Genomic DNA, 26,452 nt, shown 5'->3' with positions numbered 1-26,452 from the left:
TCCAAAAGATTGTGGCTGTGTCAGTGTTAGAACGCCTTATGGGGGGTCTGGGGGGCGAAGCCCCCCAGAAGTTGGAAAACATAGTTCCGCGCCCCCTGCTATAAATTGGGCTACTTTTGGAGCAAATTTGCTACTTTTTTGGCTACTTTTTTTTTCAAAATCTGGCAACTCTGTGCTGAAAGCCTGAGAAAAGCTGATTGGACTTGTGAGGAAATTTCCTCATTTGAGGAAATCTGATCAAAAAAATCATGAAAGAGAAAATCAGAAAAAATTAGGAAACAAAACATTTAAAAAAAAAAGTCTAGGACTCATAATAAAATCTGGATTGTGGTTTATGTTTTGCAATTGGAGTCAATAAATTTCCAAAATGTTTGAAGCAGGAGTGAATTTGGAGTTGAGTGGAGCAGGAGTCCAAAAAACTTGACTCCATACACCTATGGTTACAGACCAAAATTATGAATAGAATAATTTAGTAGGATATGTAGTTACGTACTTGGCTGCATGACATAAGAAGTACTGTAGGAAAAAGCTTAGAGAAGTTTCAGCTTGGAATAGATAATCGGTTTGTATCCAAGCCTCTTGATTGAGGCTACTACGTCCAATCACCGACTGAGCATGCATTATACGATAATTATCAGCTCTGTATTTTTTTATAGTCTGTTAACTACCGTATCTGATATATTTGTACACTTGCACAGGTATACTAAATCACAATTTTTGATACCGGGAAAATAAAAATGGCTACAACTAAGTTCTTTCTATTTTCTTTTATCCTTTCAGGTAACTATGTAAGCTTTTTACTTTGTGCAAATTGTTGTCTGCAAAAATTATGAATGCAGTAGTCCTCTCTTTGTTGCCTCTTTATAATGCTTGAACATTTTGGGATGATATAGCCTACCGTACCTAAAAACAATTGCTTATATAGGCTAGCCTACTTGCTTATAAGTAACAATTTCAATATTTTTTCTTTGTAGCATTTTTTGCAATAATATAGCATCACATGTCACCATGTAACAAACATGCAAGTTGTGCTCTCTTGTTTTTGTTGTTCGATTGTAAACCTTAATTTTATTTTTTCTGTAGGTATTGGATCCTATAGTTCAGCTGAACTGTATATCACTTCTCTTCCTCAAAGCATTGAACTTTCTTCACTAGTAAGTCCTCTTAACCTTATTGACGTTCCTCACGTCATTAACTTCCTTATGGGCTTACCTACTCATATGAACATGGAATGGAAAGGTTTGTTATTATGTTAATTGCTTTTCGTTTAAAAACACAAACTAAAATCGAGTTTTTGTTTTGTTGTTAAGGATGGTTTAAAGCGTTTTTTTTTAGTTGTCGTATTTTAATTTTTTTTACGTTCTTTTGTTTATACTATTTCCAATTATTTCATACATTTTTTTCAAGTGGCAACTGTTTTTATTTACCATAACAAAGAACTGGAACAGAAAGTGTTGAATTATAGTTGCTGAAAAACTTATTATACATTAGTTTGCTGCAGTTTTGACTTAAAGTTCTGTAAGACAGAAGTGTGGTCGCATGCTAAGCAAGTGGTACCAATGAACCACACAACTTAAAGTGCTACCAATGATGGGAATGAGGACTTTTGGTCCCAGTGGTGACCATGTTAACAGTCAACATCCTTTGTTGATTGTCTAAATTTAAATTTCTTCGTAGTTTGTTTTTTTTTTTCTTTTCTTCCTGTTCATCATCATAATCCATCGTCGGTTTGTTCCCCACTAGTGGGGGTGGCCGATTGTTTCCGCGCAGCAATTGTTTTTATCCCTTTTCTCCATTTCACCCTGTCCCTTGCATCTTCCTCCTTCAGTCCGATTTTTTTAAATTCATCCTTCACTTGTTGTTTCCACGTTCTTCTTGGACGACCGCGTTTCCTCTTCCCATCCATCTTTAGATCTAGTGCCTTTCTAAGAAAACTTCCTTCCTCCCTCCTTATCACATGTCCATACCATCTTACTCTATTTGCCCTTGCCATTTGGTCTATGGTCTCTCTCATCTCTAGCATATCCAACAATTCTTCAGTCCTTTTTTCCCTTCTCGTTTTCACCCCACACATTGCTCTCACTATTGACCTTTCCGTTCTTCTCAGGATTGCCAGTTCACTCTCTCTCAATACCCATGTCTCGCTACCATATAGCATTGCAGGCCGCACACAGCTCCGATATACTTTTCCTTTCATCCTTAGTGAAAATTTTCTGCCATACAACATTTCCCCACATTCCCTGAACTTTGCCCAGCCCAATCTTGCCCTTGTTGTCACCGCTGCTTCACATCCACCACTTCCATCTATCCGATCACCCAGATAACAGAAGTCTGTCACTGTTTCGATGCCATGGCAGAACTCATCATCATGGCCTTCCACTTCATTCCTTCCTTTACTGCATTTCCCACAAACAAAACACTTCGCCAATCTTGTTGCGGCTCTCTTGACAATTGACATTAGCACATCTTGCATGTACCCACTTTCCACATTCCTTGCATTGCATTGAATTTCTCATCACTCTCTTGCCACATATTCCACAGGGATCTACTTTGCTCTCAACAACTGTTCCTTCTGCTCCACTCACCATCACTTTTGTTTTTTCAAGATTCACCTTCATACCCTTGGTTTCAAATGCTTCTTTCCATTTCTCAAACTTTCTCTCCAGTCCCTCCATACTATTACTTGTCAAGACCAGGTCGTCTGCATACAAAATTTCACTCAATAAGCCCTCCCTCACTCCTTCAGTTACAACGTCAACCACAATAGCAAGTATCAGAGGTGACAAAACTGATCCTTGGTGTACACCAACCTTCACAAAAAACTCGTTTGAATACTTTGATCCAACTCTCACTTTTGTTCTTGCATCCTCATACATAGACATCACAGCTCTCACTAATACCTCTGGTATACCTCTTTTCCTCATTGCCCACTCCATCACTTTCCTTGGTACTCTGTCAAATGCCTTTTCTAAGTCAACAAAACACATATATAGTTTTCTCTGCTTCTCTCGGTATTCCTCCTGCATTCTTCTCAATATAAACAGAGCATCCACTGTACCTTTTCCTGGCATAAATCCAAACTGCATATCATTTAATTTCACCAATGTTCTCAACCTCTTTTCTAGTATTCGCTCCACAATTTTCATTCCATGCTCTAGTAGTTTTACACCTCTATATGCACTGCAACTTCTCACATCCCCTTTTCTCTTGAACAGTGGAATAACAGTACTATGCTTTCACTCCTCCGGCATTCCCTCTCCATCTAATACCCTTTGGCTAAGTTGTAGCATTACTTCAATTCCCAACTCTCCACTTGCTTTTATCATCTCTACGCTCACTTCTGATGGACCGGCTGCTTTATGCAGTTTCATTTCTGTTATTTCTTTCATTGCATATAGTCTATTATGATAAGTAATGTATATATATATATGATATATTCAATACAACAGTCTATCCGTCTTTGCTTTTTCGTTATTTTGCAATGTTCTGAAACAATGTTGTTAATTGGTATACTTTCATGTGACATTTTTAGGTGTTATTCGAGCTGACATGTTCAACAGACCCAAAGCAAACTTATTCATCAATGTCTACATTCCAAGTGGTGTTAACTTCTCCTTACAAAAAGTATGTTATGCCAACAATGCTTGTGAATCTAATGTCACCATGACACTTATATTTATATTCAGTTTATGTCAACCACTGTTTAATATTATAATAAGCTCAACATTTCAAGGATACGCAGACCTTTAAGCTCCTTTATCTTTCCGGCGACAAAGCATGGCCTTCCAGAGCTTCTTTCCTGCTGCCAAATTCTTTCTGCAGTGTTTAAATGCACTACATTCCAAGTAGATTTAGAGCTAGTCAAGTTTTTTATAGGTTGACGCTCAGACTTTTTGCAAAACTTTTATCAGCAATATTTCTCGTCGGCGTGGAGAGACTTCTGCCGGGAGCTTAGAGGCCTGATATGAGTCTAGTATTGATAAAGTTATTTTACAAAAGATGAGCTTTACAAGTGATGTTGATGGCTTTTCGTGTGATGGTAGGATTTCATGCTTAGTTGGTGCAACTTGCCTTTAAAAAAAACATGACGTTTTGTGGCTGTTCAGTATGTTACTGCGTATAAAGTGCAAGCGATGGACCAAACTCAAACACCTCCCATGGAAGAGACGAGTGTTGCTTTGAGTAAACTGTTTGGCCAACAGAAGCCTATGGTAGTTGACTATGAATTGGATGGTGAGGTAAGGAAGCCATTGCGTTGTAAGAATTTAAGGTTTGACGAGTGATCACATATATACACTACAGTAGCTATATATCAGTGGGGTAGCATGACCATTTTTTGTGTGTTCACTTTTTTTTTTGAGCAGGCTTTAAACACACTAGGTTTGCTCAATGAGTGTTTAGATTACATCAAAATAAACTAATGTGATATGAAAGAGTCACTGTGCAAATCAAGCATGTGTTTAAAACTTTAAAAAAAATGAACACCCAAAAAATAATGGTCACCGTACGCCTCTGGTATATTATATCAATATACTGTATGTATATCATCAAATACAGAACTTTATTACTTTCTAAATCTTCTACAGCCTGTTTCGCCCTAAAAGGGGGATCATCAGAAGGTCCTTATTCAAATAGAATGATAATAATAAGGGTGAAACAAGCTGTAGAAGAGGTTTTAAAAAGTAATTATTTGATGTATATATTTTGATGTAATTATTTGATATTATTATGATATATATTATGTAATTATTTGTAATTATTTGATGTCTATATTTGATGTAATTTTTGTGGTATTAATAGCATTTGTTGTTTATATCAATAATCAATATATCTAATGTTTAGGACTCGTAATGCACTTAGAATGGAATAGAGAGTTTTCATTCAGACTTAAAACCTACAACCTTCACTCCTCGGCATTATGTAGCATTAAGCTATTGAGTGTACGCTGCTTAATTATTTTAAGCCTATGCAAAAAGAATTTTTTTCTATCCGTTTTTGTTAAACCTAATAAATTTTATTTGTAGAATTTCCATTGTTCATCAATTTTTTTTGTTATAATTTGCTGTCTTACCCTGTCATTGTGATAAGAGTAACGTGTTAAGAGTAAAGCATATTCATCGATACATTTTGATCATTTACTTTCAGATCTTTAGCACATCACAACACAATGCGGTTATGCTGCAAAGGTTACCGAGTACTCTGTACACAATGCGACAGCACTTACGGGAGCCTGATTCAATTGCTTCAAACCTGAGTCCGGAATCCTGTCTGCAAATATCGAACAACGTGGACGCATACTTCCTTGGAGAATTACAAACTTTAGCCGATATTTTGACAAAAGTACGAAACCCTTAAGAAATATTACACTATATGAATCATGGGCACCATCTGGATCTTAGGTACTATCCTGATCTTAGGCACGATCTGGATCTTACGCACCATCTGGATCTTATGCACCATCTGGATCTTACACACCATCTGGATCTTAGGCACCATCCGGATCTTAGGCACCATTTTTCGATTATTTTAGGTTATATTATGTGCTTCCAAACCCGTGTTAGCTTTTCTGTATCAAGAGTTGCAGTAGCCTACTGTTGTTGGTACAGTTTATTAAACTATGGTGGTGTGGTTGCTCTGTAGCTGAGGATTTGGCATCAGAACTTTAACACGGGCAAGTAATTTTCATCTCATGTTTTACTGCTATTCCCGTCTGCTGTAATAACCAGGTTACTTTCTACTCAGCTAGCGAAATTGGTTCTATTTGCGTTAGTTTAAGATCGATTGACGTTGAATCGATGCAAAAACGGTCAATTATGCTAACTGGAAACTATTATTCCTTTTTCTCAGCTTCAAAATGACCGAAGCTCTGTGGATGATGGTATTCCAGACAGCTTTTATTTCTCCCTCTCAGCAATTGACGGACTTATCCATGCTTACGGTGCCAATTCTTGCCAAGTCAGCTTGGCTTTACAACTTCTCGAAAACTTCATTCCAACGGTAATAAGTCTTGTATTGCAAGCTACACATTTTCTCACGATTTTTCCCTTTTTTGAAGGTTGATTTAGGATAAGTACTTAGTACAGCGCAATACTTTTTTATCACTGTGTTGTCACCTACAGAGCAAAATCTGTGATTTTTACATTGATTTAACGTCTGCAGACGTTAAATCAATGAAAAATGGCAGATTTTGCTGTTTGGGATAATAACATTCATTGCCTGATAAAGCATGTTAGACTTCACCATATTTTAGTTGACTTGTGTTGTATTAACATATGTTTGATTTTTGTTTATATTTTCAGTACATCAACGATTTTAATGCATTGTATGGTGGAAAGTTACTATCGGAAGTGAACATCGTGTCCAACATCGCTCATTCGTTTGATATCGCCAAGATACGTCGCGCGCGTGACGTTGACGCTTTTGACGCAGATGATAAAAAGATTCAGAACCTTGCTACCCCCTTATACCCGGAGTACCCTGTCGTTGTGAATATCACCTTTTGGGTTTTTGTCGTCTTTTCGTTGGCTACCCTTGCCAGCTCCTACTTTATTTGGTACATGGACCCCGGTCGTGACAGCATCATCTACCGCATGACCACGCAGCGGATGAAAATTGACTAGTTTGTAGGGTCCGTTGCACTGTAGAATGTGTTCTTGGTTGTTTCGCAAGGTTGTTTGTCCGTTTATCTGTTTAGTTTTTTTAACGTGTTTATTGCTTCGTACAATATTTCTTATTCGGTATACAACGAGTCACAATTACGTAGAATTATCATCCCAAAATACGGAAGTACAGTTACAGAAGTACAAAATACAGTTTAAACAACTGTAAGTTGTTTAAAAAATTTCCCCTACTCAAGAGAAGAACTTGCTATTACCCTGGTATTGAGGCTAACTTCCAGCACTGAAATTTACCATTTTGGTTATTTGTCATTTAATGCTTTTAAACCATACGTAGATGAACTGATGAAGTAATGGGTTTGATGATGCAAGACATAATCTTAAATCGTTGACGGTGAGGATCATATGGATTGTTTAAAATCTCTTTATTTTTAAGTTAATGCTACAAAATATATATATATCTCTACTCTCCAGCTGAGTTTATGGTGACATTTTATCATTACTTTTATTTGAGTTGTTATGTTATGGGGAAAGAAATGCCGCGCAGGGCTTTTTGTTGTATTTATATATCGTGTGATACAATTGTAAACTCTCTCGAAGATTGTCAATCGTAAGAAAGTTCCGCAGTGATTCGAGCGGTATTGTCGCACAACAGGTGGTTGCATCATTTTCCAGCAATGGTTTTCAATGCACTGTTATCATTTTTATAGTTAGCACTCACCATAATGTGTTTGCTGTCGGAACAGGTTAATTTGTTTATCAAGTTGAACATTATTTTATAAAACGATTTGTTAGTTTATGTCTTGTATGTGTACTTAGGAGTTGGGCCCCAAATAATGGTCTTTGTCAGCGGTTCTCAACCGGGAGTTCACCAATGGATCCGCGAAGCGTTTTCAGGGGCTCTGTGAAGGTTTCCTAATTTGCCGCATGATTGATAAATTACGACATTTAAAAATTGTTTGTGCTTTATTTGTGTATTCACAGTGATTCTCAAACTGTGCTTCGCGACGCCCTGGTGCGTTGTTTGAAATTTCAAAGAGCACCACGCAAAGGTTCGGTTTTCTAACTAAAAAAATGTTTAAATAAGTTAAATATTTTGATATGGCTACATTGTATGTTCAACTGGATTGTTTTGAGACAGCTTCGAGATTGCTCATTTTATTATCGCAGGTAAGATTCGGTATCAAAATTAGCCTACCGAACGAAAAGTATGAAACCATCACATTTGTTCTGATCCAGTGGTACGGTGTTAGCAAGGAAAACGTTTTGTTGCGAAGGAAAACGTTAAAACAACGTTTACAAAATGACAAAGCGTCTGTTGTGCAATATTATGGCAAATTTTCTTCGTGTTGTAGAAGGTTTTTTTTTCATGTAGCCTACTTCGTATGATCATGCGTATAATACACGTAAATTAGCCTAATCTTCATTTGTGAGCAGTTGTTTATAATGCCTCCAGAGAGTATCGTCTGCTATTCGAGAAACTTTGCATGGGCGCAGTTTTGACACTCCAGCTAACTGGTTTAGGCCTATTCCCAGCAGTTTCATTTTAAAAAGTAAACTAAGCAGCTGTAGCCTACTTGGTGTCAATATTCTATACCAGGGACTTCTCCCCCGGCTAAAATTGTACTCGTGCCAGAGCTTCATTTGAAGCGTGGATTCAGATTTGCGATAATAAGATCTGTAACATGCGAAGCCGCAAGCCTATGTGAATCGAAAGCGGCCCTTCGTTAACAAGACTGGATCGCCCCTTTTCTAGACGAACTGTGGCAACTAACGGGTCCAACAACTGAACTGAGTCAGAAATTAAAGTTGTGGAAGATAAAGCCTATACGGCAATCTATCATGTCAAATATCCTAAGGTAGCTTACTGGTTTAGCCTTGCGTTTACATTTTCGTTTTAACGAACCACATTGATTAGCCTACCCTTAGCCACGAAGTCAGAATATCAAAGTAGCTTATCGCAGAGACTGCAAACACAAAAAAACACCCAGTTACTGCGTTGTAGTTTTATTTTTCTGGAAAATGGTTTTCGTCTGCTCAAAATGTCCGGTTGTGGTACCTAAGCAGGCCTACGCTACCCACAATATAATAAAACATCAATGGGCTTAATACACTCTCATCATGGTCACAAAGATTTTTCTTGTGAGCTTCTTCCAACAACTTCGCAAAATTCTTCTGGTTCAGTCTTCATGCACATCAAACGCTTCGAAATGTTGAATAACAAAATGAAAAGATTTCATCAAAAGACAAAGCCTAGAAATGTTCAAGGGGGTGGGGTAAAAACGCTGTAGCTGCTGCAGAAGTATTTCATCCCACTTTTCGTTCCTTCATTCGCTGCCAGTAATTTGGCTAGGGGAGATCAGGGACCAATGGGACAAAAATAGCTTTTAACTCGAGAAATTTACGAACAATGTGTACCAATACACATTTTCATACAGTTCCAGCTTTTGCTCACTTGTTCCATAAATTTTGATATTTATTTTCAAGTATTAAATGCCCCACTAAAGTGTCCCACTAGTGCCTAACCTAAGGGAGCAATGGGACACTTTAAAACTACATTTAGTGCAACAAGAAACTAGTTGCAAATAAAAAGTAGAGATTTTACATTGCTTTCATGCCTGCATTTGTGAATTGCTAGGCGTTATTGTGACATTTTACATCAAACAAAAGTTGAAATAAATACCGTAGTTTTAAATTTTAAATATATTAACCCAACAAAGCTTTCACACTTACAAAACAAACACCACTGAAAACAGAATACACAATAACGTTGTTCAAATGTTCCAAAAGTTTTTTGAAAAAAAAGGATTTTTCAACACTATCATATTTAGTTGTACTGTGTATGTTGTGTACTTTATACTGTCCCACAAGTCCTTGACCAAAATGTCTCACTGGTGCCTGAAGCCCATTCTAAAATATTTTTGCCCCTCATTCCAAACTTAAAAAAATTAACTTTGCAGGTTTTTCCTAATGGAAGTAGGCTACAAGTTATAAAGATTAACTCAACTTAAAAACTACTTCCTACTAAGTCATTGTTGAATTGAAAACACAAAAGAAATCTGACCACTCCTATTTATCTCAAAAGTGAAGAAAAAACTCTTTTTAATGTCATGCTCTACAAAACTTTACCATCATACTACGTCAAACAATATTGAACAGTATCTCGCTGCCACGGGAAAAATTTTAATATTTACGTTTACCACGATTCAAGAAAACGGTAGTGTCCCACTGGTAAAGCGTCCAACTGGTCACCGATTTCCCCTACGTCTCGTCGTTGTCGTGTGATCCTCTGCAGCCGAGAGTCTATTCCTTTACCACCCCAGATTCACGATGTTCCCGCACTAAGCTGAGAGGCTATTAGAGAGCAGCCAGTCTGTTGTTTCATCATCCACGACGCCACGACACGCAGACCTTCCATTGCATATAGGTGGCTTGAAGATGGTGCAATCTTTGATGATGTGGTCTGCGCTCTCTTTCTCAGCACCACATTCACAAGTAGAGGAAGAAACAATTCTCCATTCGTACATGGTTGAGAGGAAAACCCGACGACCGTGCAGAGACGGTTGAGGCGCACCCACGCCTGTTTTTGTAGGATCAAGCCGGTGGGACGGATGTCAGTATCGGGGATGAACGATAGAGTCAGGTGGTGTTTGACTTTCATTGAGAGTTCTATTTATGGTTCGCCCAGTTAGTCGCAAAAATGTTTTGTTTATCAGCTTCGTTGATCAGAAGAGCGGCTGGCACGAATGAGTGTCTTGATTTCAGTCGGCGGGGTGCTCTCTTGTGTGAGCAGAGATTTTGGAACGAAAAAAAATGGTTGCGCTCCAATGCCCGGTTGCAACTTTCGAAAAGGTAGGCTACCATTAAAAAATCCCCTTCGAACTTTGTTTGGTAATTACGGAAGAAAAAAGAGCAACAGCAGTGGTGGGAATCAAACCCACATCAATGAAATGACTACCATTGCCCTAACCCTCTGCGCCAAGTCAGCCAGTGGAAACCGATGAATTAATTTAGCTATTATTTGCCTTTTTCCTTTGTTGCTCAAAGTGGATTTTTTGATGGTACCTTTTAGAAAGTTCACCGAGTAACAGAGTGGCGTCTTCGCGACGAAGCTCAGCAGGTTGGATGCCAGCAAGGATGGGAAGATTGCCCAATAGCGTGGGACGCAGGCACCCGATCACTGTGCGCAGAGCGCTGTTGATGGCAGGGTCGATATTGTGGCAGTGAGTAATGCGGCATTAAACAGGTTCACTGTACTTTGCTGAGGAGTAAACATGGGCGAGGGATGCTATACCCTACGTCTGAAGCAGATCCATTATTATTTAATTAAGTCGCAGTCCTAGGCTACTGTAGCCTACGCTAGACAGGTTACTTGCAAAATGCACAAGCTTTCTTACCCATACAATTTGAGTTTATTTAGAGAATATGGTTGGGCTTTTCATTTGTCGCTCCGCATTTGCTTGGCTGACACTTGGCAGGCTATTTTGTGTATTTCTTCATTTTTTCTCTTTTTTGATTCTGTTTGAATAATATAAAACGGATTAAATCAGGCTTTCCACAAGTTAACTTTTCAGAGTTTAGGCTATGATGTGCATTGTACACTCTGCTCTATTTTGTTCAAGGCTTTAAATACGGCACGATAAGATCGAGACCGCCTCCCAACAGATTAGTGTTTACATTGACAACGTCTACAGTAGCCTATACGGTAGTTGAAACAATAGACGGGACATAGACTATACCCAAGCAAAGATATGATAACAATTAACAATATGCATCACGCCTCTATTGAGTTTTCCTCAATTGTCACTGATGACTATTGAATGTAGTGGTAGGCTAGACATGGCCTAGTTGTTTGGGTTTGACTCAAAAGTAGCCTATATAGGCCGTAACTTCATGGATGGTTGATAGAGTGGGTCGTTTTGTAACTTGCTGTAACTTCATGGATGGGTCTGCTGTAACTTCATGGATGGTTGATGGGGTGGGTTGTTTTTGACTTTTTTTCGAAATTCAAAAACGGCTATTCATAAAAAGTGGCACATGCATAAAAAAGTTACGTGCGCAAAATTTCATCAGTTTGGAGGTGCATCTTTTGCCCCCGCAAGGAGGTCAAACTTTCAATTTTTCAAAAAAAAGGGGTCATTTCACTTTCCGTTAATTTTTTTTTAATTTTTCTTCTGGTTAGTTGTAAAGTAAGTGGGATGTATCTAGAACTTTCCTATGTAAAGGCATGTTTGAAGCTTAAGGTTTACTGCCCCCGTATCGACGACCAAAATGCTGAATTTTTACCAATTTGAAATGCAATTTTGTCATTGCTCAATAAACAAACTTGTGGCGAGATGGTGCGCAGCACGCTCATTTATGTTCTGTCCATTACCTCTTTCACTGTCCAAGGGTTTTTATAATTTTAAAAATGAATAACCTTTTGAAGCAAAGTCTAGAGGTGGGCCTAAATTTCAGCAAAATTTGGATCAAATGAAAGAATCTGCAAAGCAAAACTTATTTTATATGGGTTGTTGTAAGTGTTCCAATTTTCAGCAATGTAGCCTACTTGCCCGCAGAAGAATCGTGTCCCTGTTACGGAACAACAGTTCCTACTTGATCGAAGAACAACCCGCATAATGGTGATTAATAAACTTGATAAATCGGCCACAAAATCTAATTTTAAATGTTTTCAGAGGAGTAAAATCAGTTATTTTTTGTTACTTGAAAAGGGCTAACATGTGTATGGCCGAAAACGTTCGTAGTTTATAGTTTATGTTCAGTTCAATATATTATGTTAAATGCCGTGTGGTTTCTTGGTTTCATCTGTTTATGGTTTTCAGAGGAGAGTCACAAGATCAAAACAATTCTGTTCTTTAAGAGAAGACCCAGGAGCAGGCACAAGTAGCTCTTTAGTTAAAACACTTTTAACTTCTTAATCAAGCTCAGAAACTTTGTCATCAAATGAAGAACGCTGTGGAGATTATGATTATTATCCGATCAGTTTGCCTCGGAAAACCCCAGAAAAAGCAAAGCTACTTCCAGTTTAGTAGTAGCCTATTTGCTGAATCATGCGATCGTAGGCCTACTGGTATTTCAGATAGGTCTGCAGCACTTATTGCTTTATCGCTTCTACAAGATGCGGGAGTTGTAATGGATAGCGAATCTCAATCTGTTATAGATAAAAGCAAGGTGAGAAGAGTGAAAAAAAAACGGAGGTTTACAACTCAAATGGAAAGTAGGCTATCATGTGCCTAAATTTGCAAAGCATATATTTTGGTGGCCGAAAAGATCAAATCATCAAACAAGATTAAATTGCAGGGCGACTTCGAAAACATTTCGCAGTTGAAGAGCACATTACTTTACTTGAGGAGCCAAGTTCTCATTTCATTGGTCATTTTACTGCAGCCAACGGATCTAGTGTATCAATAGCTACCGGGATTTTTGAACATCTTGCATCCAATAAAATCAGCTACGATAATGTAATGGCAATTAGATGCTATGAAACCGCAGTAAACACAGATAAAAAAAAAGCGGCCTGATAAAGCTCCTGCAAGATCATTTCCAAAGCCACTTCAATGGTTAATATGCCTACTCCACGGTAATGAATTGCTTCTTAGGTATCTTATAAAAGAACTGGATGGCAATCCTAGCAGACCTGATAGCTTCACTGGGCCCATGGGAAAGCAGCTAGCCACTGTCACACAACTAGATGTTGTAAAATATAAAGCAGTTCCGTCACCAAAGATTGAAATCGATGAAAATGACCTCAGCACTGACCAAAAATATCTTCTACACATGCACAAAGCAGTGAAAAGTGGAGAAATATCAATTCATTTCTTATCTTGGAGTCCTGGTAAGATGAACCACTCAAGATGGTTGACCACAGCCAATAGAATTTTACGTTTATATGTTGCATCTAAAGAACCGTCAGCGGTAGCCTATTGGTGGAACTTGTGGACTATATTATGAATCAAAAACTCAAGGGGTGTACCAGCAAACATCTATAGGATTGGCCCATGATACAAGAAAAGGATCCACAGAGGATACAAACTGATATGCATAAATCAACAAGTGAATAAAGAAGTAGCAGTTAACCTCTCAAGTACATGTAGCTCCACACAGAGTGAAATTTACATGACTTTTGACTTTTTTTTTATTTGTTTAAAAATAATGTCTAAAAAGACATTTTAACTCTTTTATGTTTGTTTAAAAATAATGTCAAAAAAGACATTAGTAAAAGATAAATACGGACAGTGGCCAGTGTTTCGATCTTCCGATCTCTTCAGCGTAGTAAAGTGAAAGTGAAAAGTTGTCTTGAGAAGGTGATTTCTGAGAGTGATGTAATAGTCAATGAGAATTGATTTAATTTTTGATTTCGGACTCCAGCGAAACATAATTTTACTGTCAATACGAATATGTGAATTTTTTGAGAAAAGTTGTGCTAAGCAATGACTGGAATTTGTTAAAAATAAAAACTTGAGAAAAAGACAGAAATTTATCATTATAGGCTAGGACATAACAATCATCTGATATGGATCTAAAATGCAAGAAATTAGATACTAGCGGCACATTATTTTTAAACAAACATAAAAGAGTTAAAATGTCTTTTTAGACATTATTTTTAAACAAATAAAAATAGAGTCAAAAGTCATGTAAATTTCACTCCGTGTGGAGCTACATGTACTTGAGAGGTTAACTGTTATTTCTTTATTCACTTATATTATGAATGTTTACATTCCAGTATGGTTTGCCATTAAAAAGGAAAGCAATTTCACTTATGGCCCAAAACATTTCTTTAAAATTCTACACTCTGCTCAGAAGCTATCGAATAAAGCTTGCAATATCGTCAACAAAGTAGCCTACTACAGAGGAATGCGTTTTATGCCTATCCTGAAAACATTTTCATTGCAATGTTATGTGCAGTGACGTTCGGTGGCTTAAACCGTTGGGAAAGCAACTTGTAAATATGCTGCAGCAAGGTAGTAGGCCTAGGCACGAAGGGCGTAACCGTCGGGCGAAGCCCGAAGGCGTGTTGCCGAAGGCAACACTTTCAGCGGGGGGTCTGGGGGGCCTCCCCCAGAAATTTTTGAAAAACACTTCCAATTTGGTGCGCTCTGAGAGCATTTTCAAAACAAATCAAACATAAAAATCTGTCAAATTGTGCTTCGCCTATGTCGTGATCATACATCCATTTAATGTTTAGAAGTCATGAACAATCTTAATTTTAACGTTGCAGGACCAAAATCCAGTGTTAGACATGGAATAATAGTTGTCTAAATATTTAATTCGTCATGAATGTTCATTCTCAGATATTCAGTTAGGCCTACACTACAAAAACTAACACTTAGGTCTAAACATTACAACCGCAAGCAATTTGTACAAAAAGCTGGATAAGTTTGCCTCCTGCGTATAGAAGCTTAACAAACTAAATATTGCATCCGCACCTGAACGTTCATTGGCGAAGTAACGTTACATCAACGCTGTAAAAAGGGCAAAGGCATGACTATGAAAGCTAGTAGGCTAAAGTACAGTACATGGCGAGGGCCGAGGAGACATCAAAAAACAGCAACAATTATTTCGGCATTATGATGCTTATGCTGTGTACCGTGACGAGCACCATTCTGACGAGTTAGTCTAGCCGCTCTAGCGAATGTATGCATTGACGTCACTGGGAAAGCAAAACTCACCTGGTCTCACCAAAACACATCTGATTGGCTAAGCAGATGGTGCCGTTTTGCAAAACGAGTAATGATTGGATAAAACGAAGGCGTTTTTTGACATTTTTGAATCTGGGTAAGCAACTTTGATAGTTGCTTACCTAGAGCCTCAGTGATTGTTTCTGACAGAAGCGTTTGCGTTAATTGGCATTTATAGGCAAGACATGCGGTTTGGTGAGGATTTAGACTACTCACAAGCGTTACGAGTAATTCTAGTCACGAATACAGTAATTTTCAAGTTAAAATAGACATGATAAAAATAATAAGAAGTTAAACCTAGAATTCAGTCATTATAGCCTACTTTGCATAGTTTTCGCTCAGGTAAGCACTGCTTTCCTTGCTTTCCCTCACCGATCGTCACTGGTTATGTGATACCGAAGATGTATGTATTAAGTAGGCTACTGTATCATGTATCATGTAGGCTACTGAAAAAATATGTAAGTGAACAGATGGAGAAGAATTTTCAATTCAAGAGTATTATCTTCTCACAGAACTCGTCAGCGAAAATTCACCCTGCCAATATTGCAGTTCAGTTCTGAACGTTACTTTGAGATGATACACTGGCAAAATATTCCAGTTATGGAACCCGCAGCGATACGTGGTGTTGACAGCAGTGTGATAGAAGAGCACATCAAAACAAAGATGCCTCCACAACAGTTGTTTCCTATTTTTCCCTGCCACACGCAAGCCCTTGAGAGAGCCATTAAACTCGTGACAGATGCCTCATCACATGTGGTGGACAGCATTGAAAGAGATGAGTAGCCTACAAGCAATATCACAATCAAGGCAAAAAATTCCTCGGTTCCAGTCGAAACAAGATTTTATGATTCATTAGACTTAAGCCAGAACTAAGTTTGAACAATAATCTGGTGAACTGGTTAAAAGTCCTTGTTGTTGTATTTTTGATACAATGCCGTTTTTTTGTGTTAACACAAGTTCATTTTTATCGGTAGCCTACATTGCTGTCAAACAAAGTTTACTCCTGTATGTGGTTCTTGTAGTAGCCTATCAAGTGAACGTTTAATTTTGGTTTGGAAATGACAAATTTGTGTCAACAAAATTATGATAACAATTCACGTCTAAACTGTACAGTGTACAGTATATCCCATTTACGGAACCTGCAGATTATATTGCTCTTATTCTGAAGTCAATTATAGGTTGCGTTTTATAGCTGTAACCGATCAAGCTTACTATTGCTTTTAATTTAAGCAAGACTACGTCTTATAGTTTGTCAATTCGTATCCTCCATTCCTCCTGCAAAGTTAGTGGACAGAACATAAATTAGCGTATTGCGTTAACACCATCTCGCCATTTCACGACAAGTTTGTTTATTGAGCAATGACAAAATTGCATCTCAAATTAGTGAAAATTCAGCATTTTGGTCATCGATGCGGGGGGCAGTAAACCTTAATCTTCGAACATGCTTTTACGTAGGAAAGTTCTGGGTACATCCCACTTACAATTTCAAACTAGCCAGTATTAAAATTATATAAGTTAAAAAATTATGTTAAAACGGAGAGTGAAATGTCCCCCTTTTTCTCGAAAAATTGAAAGTTTGTCCCCCTGCGGGGGCAGAAGATGCACCTCCAAACTGATGAAATTTTGCACACGTAACGTTTTCTATGCATTTGCCACTTTTTATGACTAGCCGTTTTTGAATTAAAAAAAAGAGTCAAAAACGACCCACCCTAATGGTTAACAGCGTAAGGTAAGCCGCAGGCCATTACCTAATAACCTTATTGCTTGCTGAATTTGCACAAAGCAAATGTTTGCAAAGCAAATTGCATCAAGAGTGCAACTCGCAACCGTAAAGTGCAACTGTAACTCGTGGTTGTCTCAAGTAACACCAAGCATGATTTCTTTATATTTTCTTCAAAAATATGTTACCACGAAAATAAAGTATTAGCCCTAAGGCCTAAACAACAGGGAATTGATTTTTTATGGCAGGTTTATTCCAAGCACAAGCCTATAGTTTGTCCATTGTCTCATCGAGCTTACCTGTGCTACTCTTTATATCAGATGCTAAACTTTCTGACAATGATTCTTCTAAAGTTTGTGATGAATTTTCTTGACAAAGAGTTGGAAAAGAATCTGAGTTGACATGTGGTTGAGCAACCTAGTCAGCAATAAGGAAAGCATCACGGAAACTGACATGCAAGCATATTTCTTTACAACAAATTTTAAATTTTTTCTATGGGTAGTAGCATAGCTTAATTTGTCCGAAAAGATTAGCTAGTGCTGTATACAGAATCACATAGCAATAAACTTAGTAAGCTAGGCAAAAGCTACCCAGAACAATTGCCAAATCAAAGTAGGCCAAACTGAGGCAAGCAAAAACTTGTCGCCTATATTGAACAACAGATAGCCTAACCTTATGCAGGGCAATTTATTTTTACCAGCTTAATTATACCTGCAAGATGGCGCTAAAGAAATGCTTTAGCTTCAAAGCTACTGCCTTCAAATTCCTAACCTTGCCAAATCTACACATTATTTTGTCTGCAACTAGGCTAACTTATGACGAACCATGATCGAGGCTTTGGAAGAAGGAAACAGCCCAGTGCTGCTGTCTTCTTCAGTAACATCGGTATTCTGAAAAGTCGAAGGAGAGCTTGAGATTGATTCTTTCATGTCAAAATCCATAACTTTTAGCTACAAAAACAATCGTGTATACCTACTAGATAAGGTCTGCAATCTGCATAAAATAGGACCCTCGGGTCGCTTTTTGCTGTGCAATCACGGAACCGAAAACAAGTTCATTATAGTTTACATTGCACGTACTGTATATATTATGCTGTTAAATATGTTTTTACTTGTTGTGCAAAGAGAGAGAGGGAGAGAAGCGAGAAACTTTTATTTTGCCTGTTGCGAGAGTATCACGGCACAATTATAAACAATATGAATAAAATAGCACCGTAACAATCTAGATTTCACAACAGACGGGAAGCAGCGAAAGACTATATCAGTCATCGAGTCAGCTGCTTCCAAAGAAGATTCTTTATGTTTTTTTCAATTGTAAGACAATGACCAACTTCCCTCTCATTAAAAATAATTGAAAGAATAGGCCACAGTCACACTTGACCAGCATAGTTAACAAAAAGCCTTCAACGTTTTTGTCGAAGATAAGTTTTAAAAACAATAGTGAGATAGTTATATCCTCTCTTGAACCACGGCCTTTGTTAATTTTTTTCTTCATATTTTAGAAAGTTTGCTATCTCAGGGCGGTAACACAATGCTGCATTTCGCAAGCGACAGCGTGCGGTTAAAGAAAAGCTTTTCGTTTCTAATGCTCCCTTTTGATACTTTGAGTTATAAGCTATAACGGTAGCAACACTTTGGGTTGTAACGCAATGGAAACTAGGCCAACTTTAACCCAATTGTTTGTGTTTTCATTGTGGTGTGAATAGTAGTAAAGAGTAACTCGAGTGTTGGAGCAAATTTTTTATCTCTGCTTTTTGCATGAGTCTTTAGCAAACCAGCCTAGGCTACATAGCAGCTAGTTCGTCAATACAATATACCCAGCCAGCAATGACAACTGAGTCTCCTATGAGTACAAAACGGGCAAATTTTTAGTCCCCAATTGAGCTGCCTGACTGGGTCCCAGTTAAATTTGTCCGTGGGCTCAAGTTCTCACCCGACCTTGCAGCCCAGTTTGAAAAAACAAGCGCTTCCGAGCGATGTCCTTTGTAATCTGAATCACAAACGAATGCGATGCGCCACTGAACCTCACGCCAAAAAACTTCCGAGTTCAGAGGTAACGAAAGCATCTTTTTTTCTAGTTGAAGGGAAAGTGACAGAACTAAATGCGTTAAGATGGCTATGTTGCCATTATAAAAAATGGCGCATTAATTCAAATTATTTTAATATTTTCAACTAATGTGGGAAATTCAACTCAGCCTAAATTTTGGAAAATGTAGTCGTGAAAATGGGCTGCCTAGACTGAATCCACATAAGATCTCATATTCACCCTTGCAATAATTATTGGCAGTCTAAAAACATTCACAAAGTTGTTTTTATACAGGCAATAAAAATATTTATGTTTTGTAAAAACTTTTTTTTTAATATTGGACAACTCACCTACCACCCATGTTTGGATGATTGTATAACTAAGCTACCCAGATGCAACGCACATTAGTGCTCATATTTCCTGCTTTTTTTCCAAACAAAAGAACATAATAAGAAGTTGAAATTAAGAGATGGGGCTTGTTTTGGGGCAACTAATTGAACAAACATGAAAAATTGGATTTGTGTTAACACACTTGTGGCCCATAAATGACCCACATGGCATGCCCACAAGCCCAGGTGCCTACTTGAATTTTCACTAGGCCCCAGTTGGGCTTGCTGGCTGGGTAGTCTACTGTACTATAGGTACGCTAATTTACTGACTTACACGTTTAACGCTTTCAATACAGTCACTGGCCGGAAAATTATGCTTTAAAGTAGCTTTCCGTAATTTCACATCTTGAAGTAAATCAAGAATTCTGTCAAAGTTTTCATCCATAATTTTCAAATCGACTTCCATCATTACGTTATGCATGACTGAATTCCTCACCTTTTTTATATAAATACGGTGATTATTTTATGACCAACAAAACAATCACAATCAGGAAATGATTTCTTTTTATGTTGACTTGCTGGCTGGGACAATATATAAATTAGCATCATTTAAAGTGCGTCTAATATTGTTTAAACTGCTTTGATTACGTCCAGATAAAACCTTAAAAATGGTGATTTTATGTAGGCTAAACATTAAGATATTTTAGTAGCATATGGCAGTTATTGCATTTACGGTTGCCAAGTGCAAACCTTAGCATATTTGTAGCAAGCTTTACATAAATAAAGGTTCAGTTAAGTATTTATTAGTGAAGTGTGTAAGTTATTGATTAAAGTTAGATTTTATTGAAAAATTGTCAAACTTTATTGAACAAACCCTTGACACTTGCCACACTCTGTCGAGGTCCTCAATGTATTTTTCCATTTCCATACAATTTTGCATAAAGTTTAGCAAAGAATATAAATCAAACCACTTCGCGTCTGATTTGTATCCACCGCATCGATATCCTCTAGTCATGAAAGCCTGCGAAACGTATTACAATAGTCAATATTCTTTTCATTATCAGGAATACAAAAATAAATTATTGTTGTAAGCAATGTATTGTGTTTTTTTGTCTTATCCAGGCTTTCGCCAGGTCGTTGAAGATTTAGATTAAGTGGACGGGAAAGAAAGGAAGTCAATCTTCTTTTCCACCTTTAAGTGTCCAGCCAAAGACAGAGTTACATGCTCTTGAGCGGTGTCGAACCAGCACCCTTTCGAGTGACGCTCCAATGCTCTCACCACTCGGCTATACAGTCGTATTGTGATTATGTGCTGCAACACAATTTCATGCTACTTTCTTTTAATTTATATGCTATGCACATAATATATTGTATACTACTTATTTTTCTTCTTAATTACGTCGGCAATCAGCAAACAATAAAATGCACGAATTGAATTATACTAGTAGCCTAAAGGTGCATTCAGCAAAAGCAAAATCTTTTATTATGTTTTTGCAACAAATTTGTGTTTTTTTATTCGAAAAGTAAGCTACCAATGTAGCCTACAGTATATTCCTAAGAGTAGACTTACTCTAGCAAATTCCCACGCTCCTTCGCTCTCAGGCCATTCTGTGGCACGACACATAGTGAACAGTTCTTTAGCAGTTGGATTAGGTCGCTTTTCGTCTTTGCGATACAATTTTTTTATGTCTTCTAACCAATCTTGTAAAAGTTGACCACCGTTGGAATAGCCATTTCTAAAACAATATTATGCAAAAAAGCATGAGGTATAGTTGAAGGCGGAACAAATCCAAAAGATAGTTTAAAAAAAGAGAAATTAAAACGACTAGCGTAACAAGTTATTTCATTTATGAAATTACCTTTGGCAGGAAAACATGTTTTGACCATTAAGCTATAGGCAGAGATGGACATGCGTGAACTTAATCTTGATGTTTCAGATCACTTTTATTTTGGTGATCTTAATCTAACATTACTTTTTTTGTATGATCTTGATCGTGCAGAACAGTAAGATCAAGATCGCTTCAAAATTGGGATTTATTCACTGGATAGAGCCATATGTTTAGAAAAGGTAGGCCTACTGTACAATGTATTCAATGACAATTAATAGCCTAACATTAAGCCACTGTTAATATGATATGTGTCCAAGAAAAGTCGATTTGAAGTTTCGATCAAACTTGGTCAGTGATACAAACTCATCATTACAAAACATAATTCAACAAAAACCAAACACCCACCTAGGGATTGTAGATCATAGGGATGCGAAACTACATCCGCTTTTGGCTTATCCGCAACACTAGAAGGGTTACGATTTTTTCTAATTTACAAAATATTGTACTTTTTATGGATTATATAAGAAGAGTGAAGTTGGTTTTAAAATAATTTAAGGTTTTTAGTTAAAAGCAAGCCAGCAGCAAAGCGTAAAAAAATGTCAAATTGGCAATTGATCTTTCTAATGTTGGCAGAACAACGGAGTTGCGCGTCCCATAATGTACCGTCCCTACACCCACCTGTTAAAATCACGTCATCCATTTTACAACCAAATAACCAAAAACTATGATTTAAATCATGAATGGAAAGAACATTGGACAAAAATCGACCATATAGTGGAAACATTATTGACAACGCCAAATGAAACTACCACTACTAGTGTTACCATTTCAAAATTTAAAAAGTTTTCTTTGTTGGTCATAATAAATAAGTCAACTTCCATAGATAGTTTATGGTAATGTATGATAAAAAATAATACAACTTTGTTTATAATTTCGTTTTGTAAATTCTGAAAGAAGGTTTGCTTTCTTTAACTAAATTTTAGATGTTTAAAAAGTTTAGAATGGCAATGCTAAAAAACCTGGACTCTATAACCGATTTTGGTCATGTAAAGTGGTTATTGGAGTAAGTTAACCTGACCAATAATTGTTCAGGATCTGAGTATAAACAAATATATTAATTGTGAAAACATATGCTTCTTTGCTTTGTATAGCTTTTGTATTTTGTTTGGAGCGGTCTATCTGACCACAGACCTCCGATCGCTGTAATAGTGCCGACAACAGTATCAAGATTGCCAGATGGGTAAATGGTGCAATAAACATTTATATAATCAAGTGAAACTTGAAAATACTTAGTATCACAAATGAAAGATTCCCATATAAACTAGACAAAAACTTGGTGAAAAATCATGCAATTCAAAGGTGTTTTTTTAAATAAAAAGCATAAAACTAATTGCAAATTTTGTGACTTTTTTCAGCTTTGTAATTACCCTCAGCCTTGAGTGTGACGTTGCGATTCTACCCAAACTACGACAACGATTGATAGGCCTCATAGTAACAGTCACTAACTTATTACAGTTCTTAGGCCAGTGATCGAGTATTTACAAGCAACAGTAGCAATACTAACTCCCTTTAGCCAGGTTGCTTATAGAAATTTTTTTGTTTTGCAATATTGTTGAACAAAAACTTCATTTTTCCAGTAGACAAAAAGTAATCTTGAAAGTGATCTTGAGCTTCAGGATCTCGATTTTGTTCTTCAAGATCACGTTGCTTTGGTGATCTGAGTTTGATCTTAAATATCACCAAAACTAGTGATCTTCTCCATATTTGACTATAAGCAACAGTTTTAGAATTAACAAAATTAACGCTCAAACAATGTAAAAAAGGGAAAAATTGCTCACTGGGCTCAAAGTATGCTTGCAGACGATAGAATTCTGTCTTTTTGCAGAGTAATTTGACAATATAAACTTACCTACCTACATAAGTAAATCATTGACGGGAGAATTTTTTCCTCACCACGTCGGGAAAGTTGTTGTTTATGCATTTTTTCCACAACATCTTTAATGACTGGTCTTATGTACTCGCAAACCAACCTGAAAAAAATATGGATATTATGGCGAAATAGTTAAACAAAGTGAGTATGTCACAATGTGATCCCGCGGTCTACTCAGGCTGTAATAAATTGGGTGGGCGTAGTTGCTGAAAGAAAGTTAGCAGAGAAAGAAACTGGCAACACTGCTCTTGTTGTATTAGCAGAGGTTATCTACTATATGATACTAGTACCAAAGGCTTAGTATGATGATAATAGAAATGTTGAAAAATGTTTTTTTAATCGTTGCCTTTTCAATCGTATTTTATATGTTTTGTTATTGTTTTTATGCTGTATGTCGAATCGTTTCACATTTTTTCAAGTGCGTTAACAACTGTTTTTATTAATCATAACAAAAAAACTCAAAAGAAACTGTAAAATTATGGCTGCTGAATAACTTATAAATAAATTAGTTTGCTGTAGTTTTTTCTTGCTGTAAGTCAAACGTGTGGCCGCATGCTCAGCAAGAGGAAGGCTATCAATGATAAAGATATGAATTAACTATTCGAATCCTGGAAAATGCTGGGTGACCATGTTTTAGCAGTCAACCCCTTTGTTGTTTGGCTTAATCTTTTACTAGTTTGTTTGTTTCTTTCTTTCATTGCTGTCATTCATTCCTTTTATTGTATATACGAGTAAATGGTCTCCGCTAAAAGCTGAATCCGCAGTCTCGTCGATTAATACAGGTTAAAACTTTACGATGTCTTGATTATTTTAGAACAAATATTTTATAGAGGCAAAAGTGCAAATTTTGTTCCAGAATCTCAATTTTAGACAGCTTGTTAGCGCAAAAAAGCAATTGTTTTTTTGATATTGTTTAAAAAATTTTTTTTAAAAAAACAAGCGCAAACCACAACTCAGGTCAGTAGCCTAGATGAAAACCTCATCTTCTCATTCCACGAAGCAGTATAAAGACTACACAAAACTTTTAACACTAGGCTACTAACTCAAAACTTTCGCAGTGACCAGTTCAGGAAATCTAAGACCTGCTAAGAGCTTCTGCTTACAAAACGGCTTAAATCAAAGACGGATCGCTCCCTTTAAAACACAGAAATCCAACTTTATTTATGGTGAGTTAGAAAAGCCGGGTTAGCGTAGATCTACACACTGTTGTGTTTTGTTGAAATTGCTCTTCCTAAGGCTGCTTGCTGGATCCGCCTCTTGGCAGAACACTTAAAGTCATTCCTGAAGGTGGACACGAAGATTGGATTCCTTGCCTTCCCGTCCACTTAATCTAAATCTTCAACCCCCAGGAGTAGCCTAAGCATGGATACGACAAAATAAAATTGTTTAAAATTGTTTTGAAAACCAAGATGCAAGATTGGTTGGTGTAGTGTGCATTCTGCATTTTGAGTTTAGTCTATTGTTCGATTGTTCGTTTCGTTTCGAATGCATAACGAAACGAAGTGGCTTGAAATTAGAAACAAAATTTTTTACTAAGAAAATTATTTTGAAATGAAAAACAAGCTAAGGGATTTCGGGTCGAAGCAAAATAAAATATTTCCGAAAAAACTTCGAAACAGTTTAGTTTCGAACAGCCCTTGCTAATAATATTTTTATAACACTATCTACCGACAATACAACTTACACACCTTCTCTTTGAATTACTGGACATACCTTAGAGCTATTCCTACTTTGATCCAATTTCTGTACTTTCTTTTATGAAATGTCTTCTGCAAGATTTGGTCTGCAGCAGCATGCGGTAAATCCACATCAATGTGCTTTTCTTTGCCGCCATGTTTATTTGCTTTTTCTTTTCGTTTTTTCCTCGCAGCATCAACACCTGAAAATAAAGTACAGTATTTTAAAATATTTATACTTTAGAGTTAGATTACTATATTTGATTTAATTCGCTTTGCTTTGCATTTTTGCTTATAGCATTGAGCACTTTTTCTAGTATTAATAGTTTTCATTGTTTTCCTATACTTTAGAATATTAACTTCAAAATATTCAGGGGTATTCATGTCAAGAGCAAATATAATAATAAAATTTCTTCAAATTGAGCGTGACAATTGCATGCTTCGCCGCCATGGAAACAATTAAACAAATTATATAATCGATCACTGAGTAATTACTAATGAAGAAACGTAACATGTAAAATTACATAAAATAAAAAATAAAAGAGTCTATAATTTTTATCAAATGAAATAAAAAATAACTAATAAATTTATTTACATGCTGATAAATTTAAAAAGGGTACGGAAAATAAAATAAACCAGTTTGGCCTACATTTTCAGGCTTAATCGTTGTAATAGTGGAGGTGGTTTTTTAATTTAGGCTACACATAGCCTATGAACATAACTCGAGCAGAAAAACATGCAGTCTACATTTGGAAGAACAAACGTGACACTAAAGAATTGACTCAATTTCAAACAATCAATTTCTTAAGGGAATTTGAATTTGTCGTTAGCTTTCCATGCAATCAATAAGCTTAATATCTTTTGAAAATGTAATTTTTATACACCACAAACAAGATCATCTCGCTCTCACCTTCTACCTGTTCCTCCGTTATTGTTTCTTCGTTATCAGACGTATAGTTAGTGTTGGTAGGCGAAATTGGGTTGAAACTCGTTCCTAAAGAACGGGCGGAGTCTTTCAAAGCTTGAAAGCCATTTTTTAAGCTATTAAAAAATCGGTTATCCATTTGACTTTTTTCTTTTGGTGATCAAGAACGGTCTGGTTCAGTTTAGACTACTTACATAAAAGAATCTAACTTTTTAGAATTTTTTATTTTGATTACATGAACTTTACTAATCAACACGATATTTGTTCTTTGAATCTCTTTATCTCTAAAAAGCGAAATTTCAACACAGATTAAGATATAGATTTCTAAATTGCTCTTGTTTCTAAATTTAAATAACTAATTTTTTTAATATATTGTCTTTATGATGTCATGTTCTCAAACAATCAGTATTTTTTTAAATAAGAAAGGTGTAGGTATGCTGCAAAATTGGTTTTACAAACATGCAATTTTTTGTTCAAAATAAATGTACGACAAACTCCAACTTGAAATTCATTTTACATTTTTAGTTTGTGATGGTCTAAAATAAAAACAGCTGAACTGAAACTGGTAGCCTATACAAACTTTATACCCTTAGTAAGGTATAGCCTAAGCAAAGTTGTGGATTCAATAATCTTATAAAAACAGGCTGTATGCATTAGTTTATCAGGTAACTTTTTGATAAAGAGTTGTTCAAAATTTATTACTTTTGCCCTTGCAAAAGGCAT

General features: G+C 36.7%; 2 protein-coding genes across 5 annotated transcripts in view; one reads left to right on the top strand and one right to left on the bottom strand.

The window, feature by feature from the left end:
• LOC145766891 (uncharacterized) overlaps positions 1-26,052 on the bottom strand; it is a 56,243-nt gene extending 30,191 nt beyond the window's left edge. Inside the window, exons 1-10 of one of the 4 annotated variants that reach the window (XM_082578592.1) lie at positions 25,715-26,052; positions 24,842-25,007; positions 23,112-23,228; positions 20,940-21,105; positions 20,244-20,390; positions 19,704-19,865; positions 17,840-17,965; positions 17,315-17,432; positions 11,015-11,135; positions 8,609-8,870 (exon numbers count right to left, since the gene is read on the bottom strand). In XM_082578592.1, coding sequence (XP_082434718.1) covers positions 11,056-11,135; positions 17,315-17,432; positions 17,840-17,965; positions 19,704-19,865; positions 20,244-20,390; positions 20,940-21,105; positions 23,112-23,228; positions 24,842-25,007; positions 25,715-25,868 — 1,236 coding nt within the window. In that variant the 5' untranslated portion in view covers positions 25,869-26,052 and the 3' untranslated portion in view covers positions 8,609-8,870; positions 11,015-11,055. Of the gene's footprint in view, positions 1-8,608; positions 8,871-11,014; positions 11,136-17,314; positions 17,433-17,839; positions 17,966-19,703; positions 19,866-20,243; positions 20,391-20,939; positions 21,106-23,111; positions 23,229-24,841; positions 25,008-25,714 lie in introns of those variants that run through there. The other 3 variants (XM_082578594.1, XM_082578593.1, XM_082578595.1) reach the window with 3 other exon arrangements.
• On the top strand, positions 595-8,037 carry LOC145767419 (renin receptor-like). Its single transcript, XM_082579236.1, has 7 exons — positions 595-780; positions 1,084-1,239; positions 3,533-3,624; positions 4,107-4,238; positions 5,146-5,340; positions 5,848-5,997; positions 6,300-8,037. Exons 1-7 carry the CDS (start codon positions 738-740, stop codon positions 6,618-6,620), a joined length of 1,089 nt encoding a protein of 362 aa, XP_082435362.1. The 5' UTR covers positions 595-737; the 3' UTR covers positions 6,621-8,037.
• Positions 26,053-26,452: the final 400 nt, after the last annotated feature.

The sequence above is a fragment of the Aplidium turbinatum genome, chromosome 3 (assembly GCF_918807975.1).
Source record: "Aplidium turbinatum chromosome 3, kaAplTurb1.1, whole genome shotgun sequence".
Taxonomy (NCBI): Eukaryota; Metazoa; Chordata; class Ascidiacea; order Aplousobranchia; family Polyclinidae; genus Aplidium; species Aplidium turbinatum.
The sequence above is the reverse complement of the archived record's forward strand: the minus strand, read 5'-3'. Positions and strand labels throughout refer to the sequence as shown.

Coding starts and splice junctions, on each gene's coding strand:
- LOC145767419 (XM_082579236.1), top strand. CDS start 738: ATGGCTACAACTAAGTTCTTTCTATTTTCTTTTATCCTTTCAG. Junction 3,625..4,106: donor TTAACTTCTCCTTACAAAAA/GTATGTTATGCC, acceptor GTGGCTGTTCAG/TATGTTACTGCGTATAAAGT. Junction 4,239..5,145: donor ACTATGAATTGGATGGTGAG/GTAAGGAAGCCA, acceptor ATTTACTTTCAG/ATCTTTAGCACATCACAACA.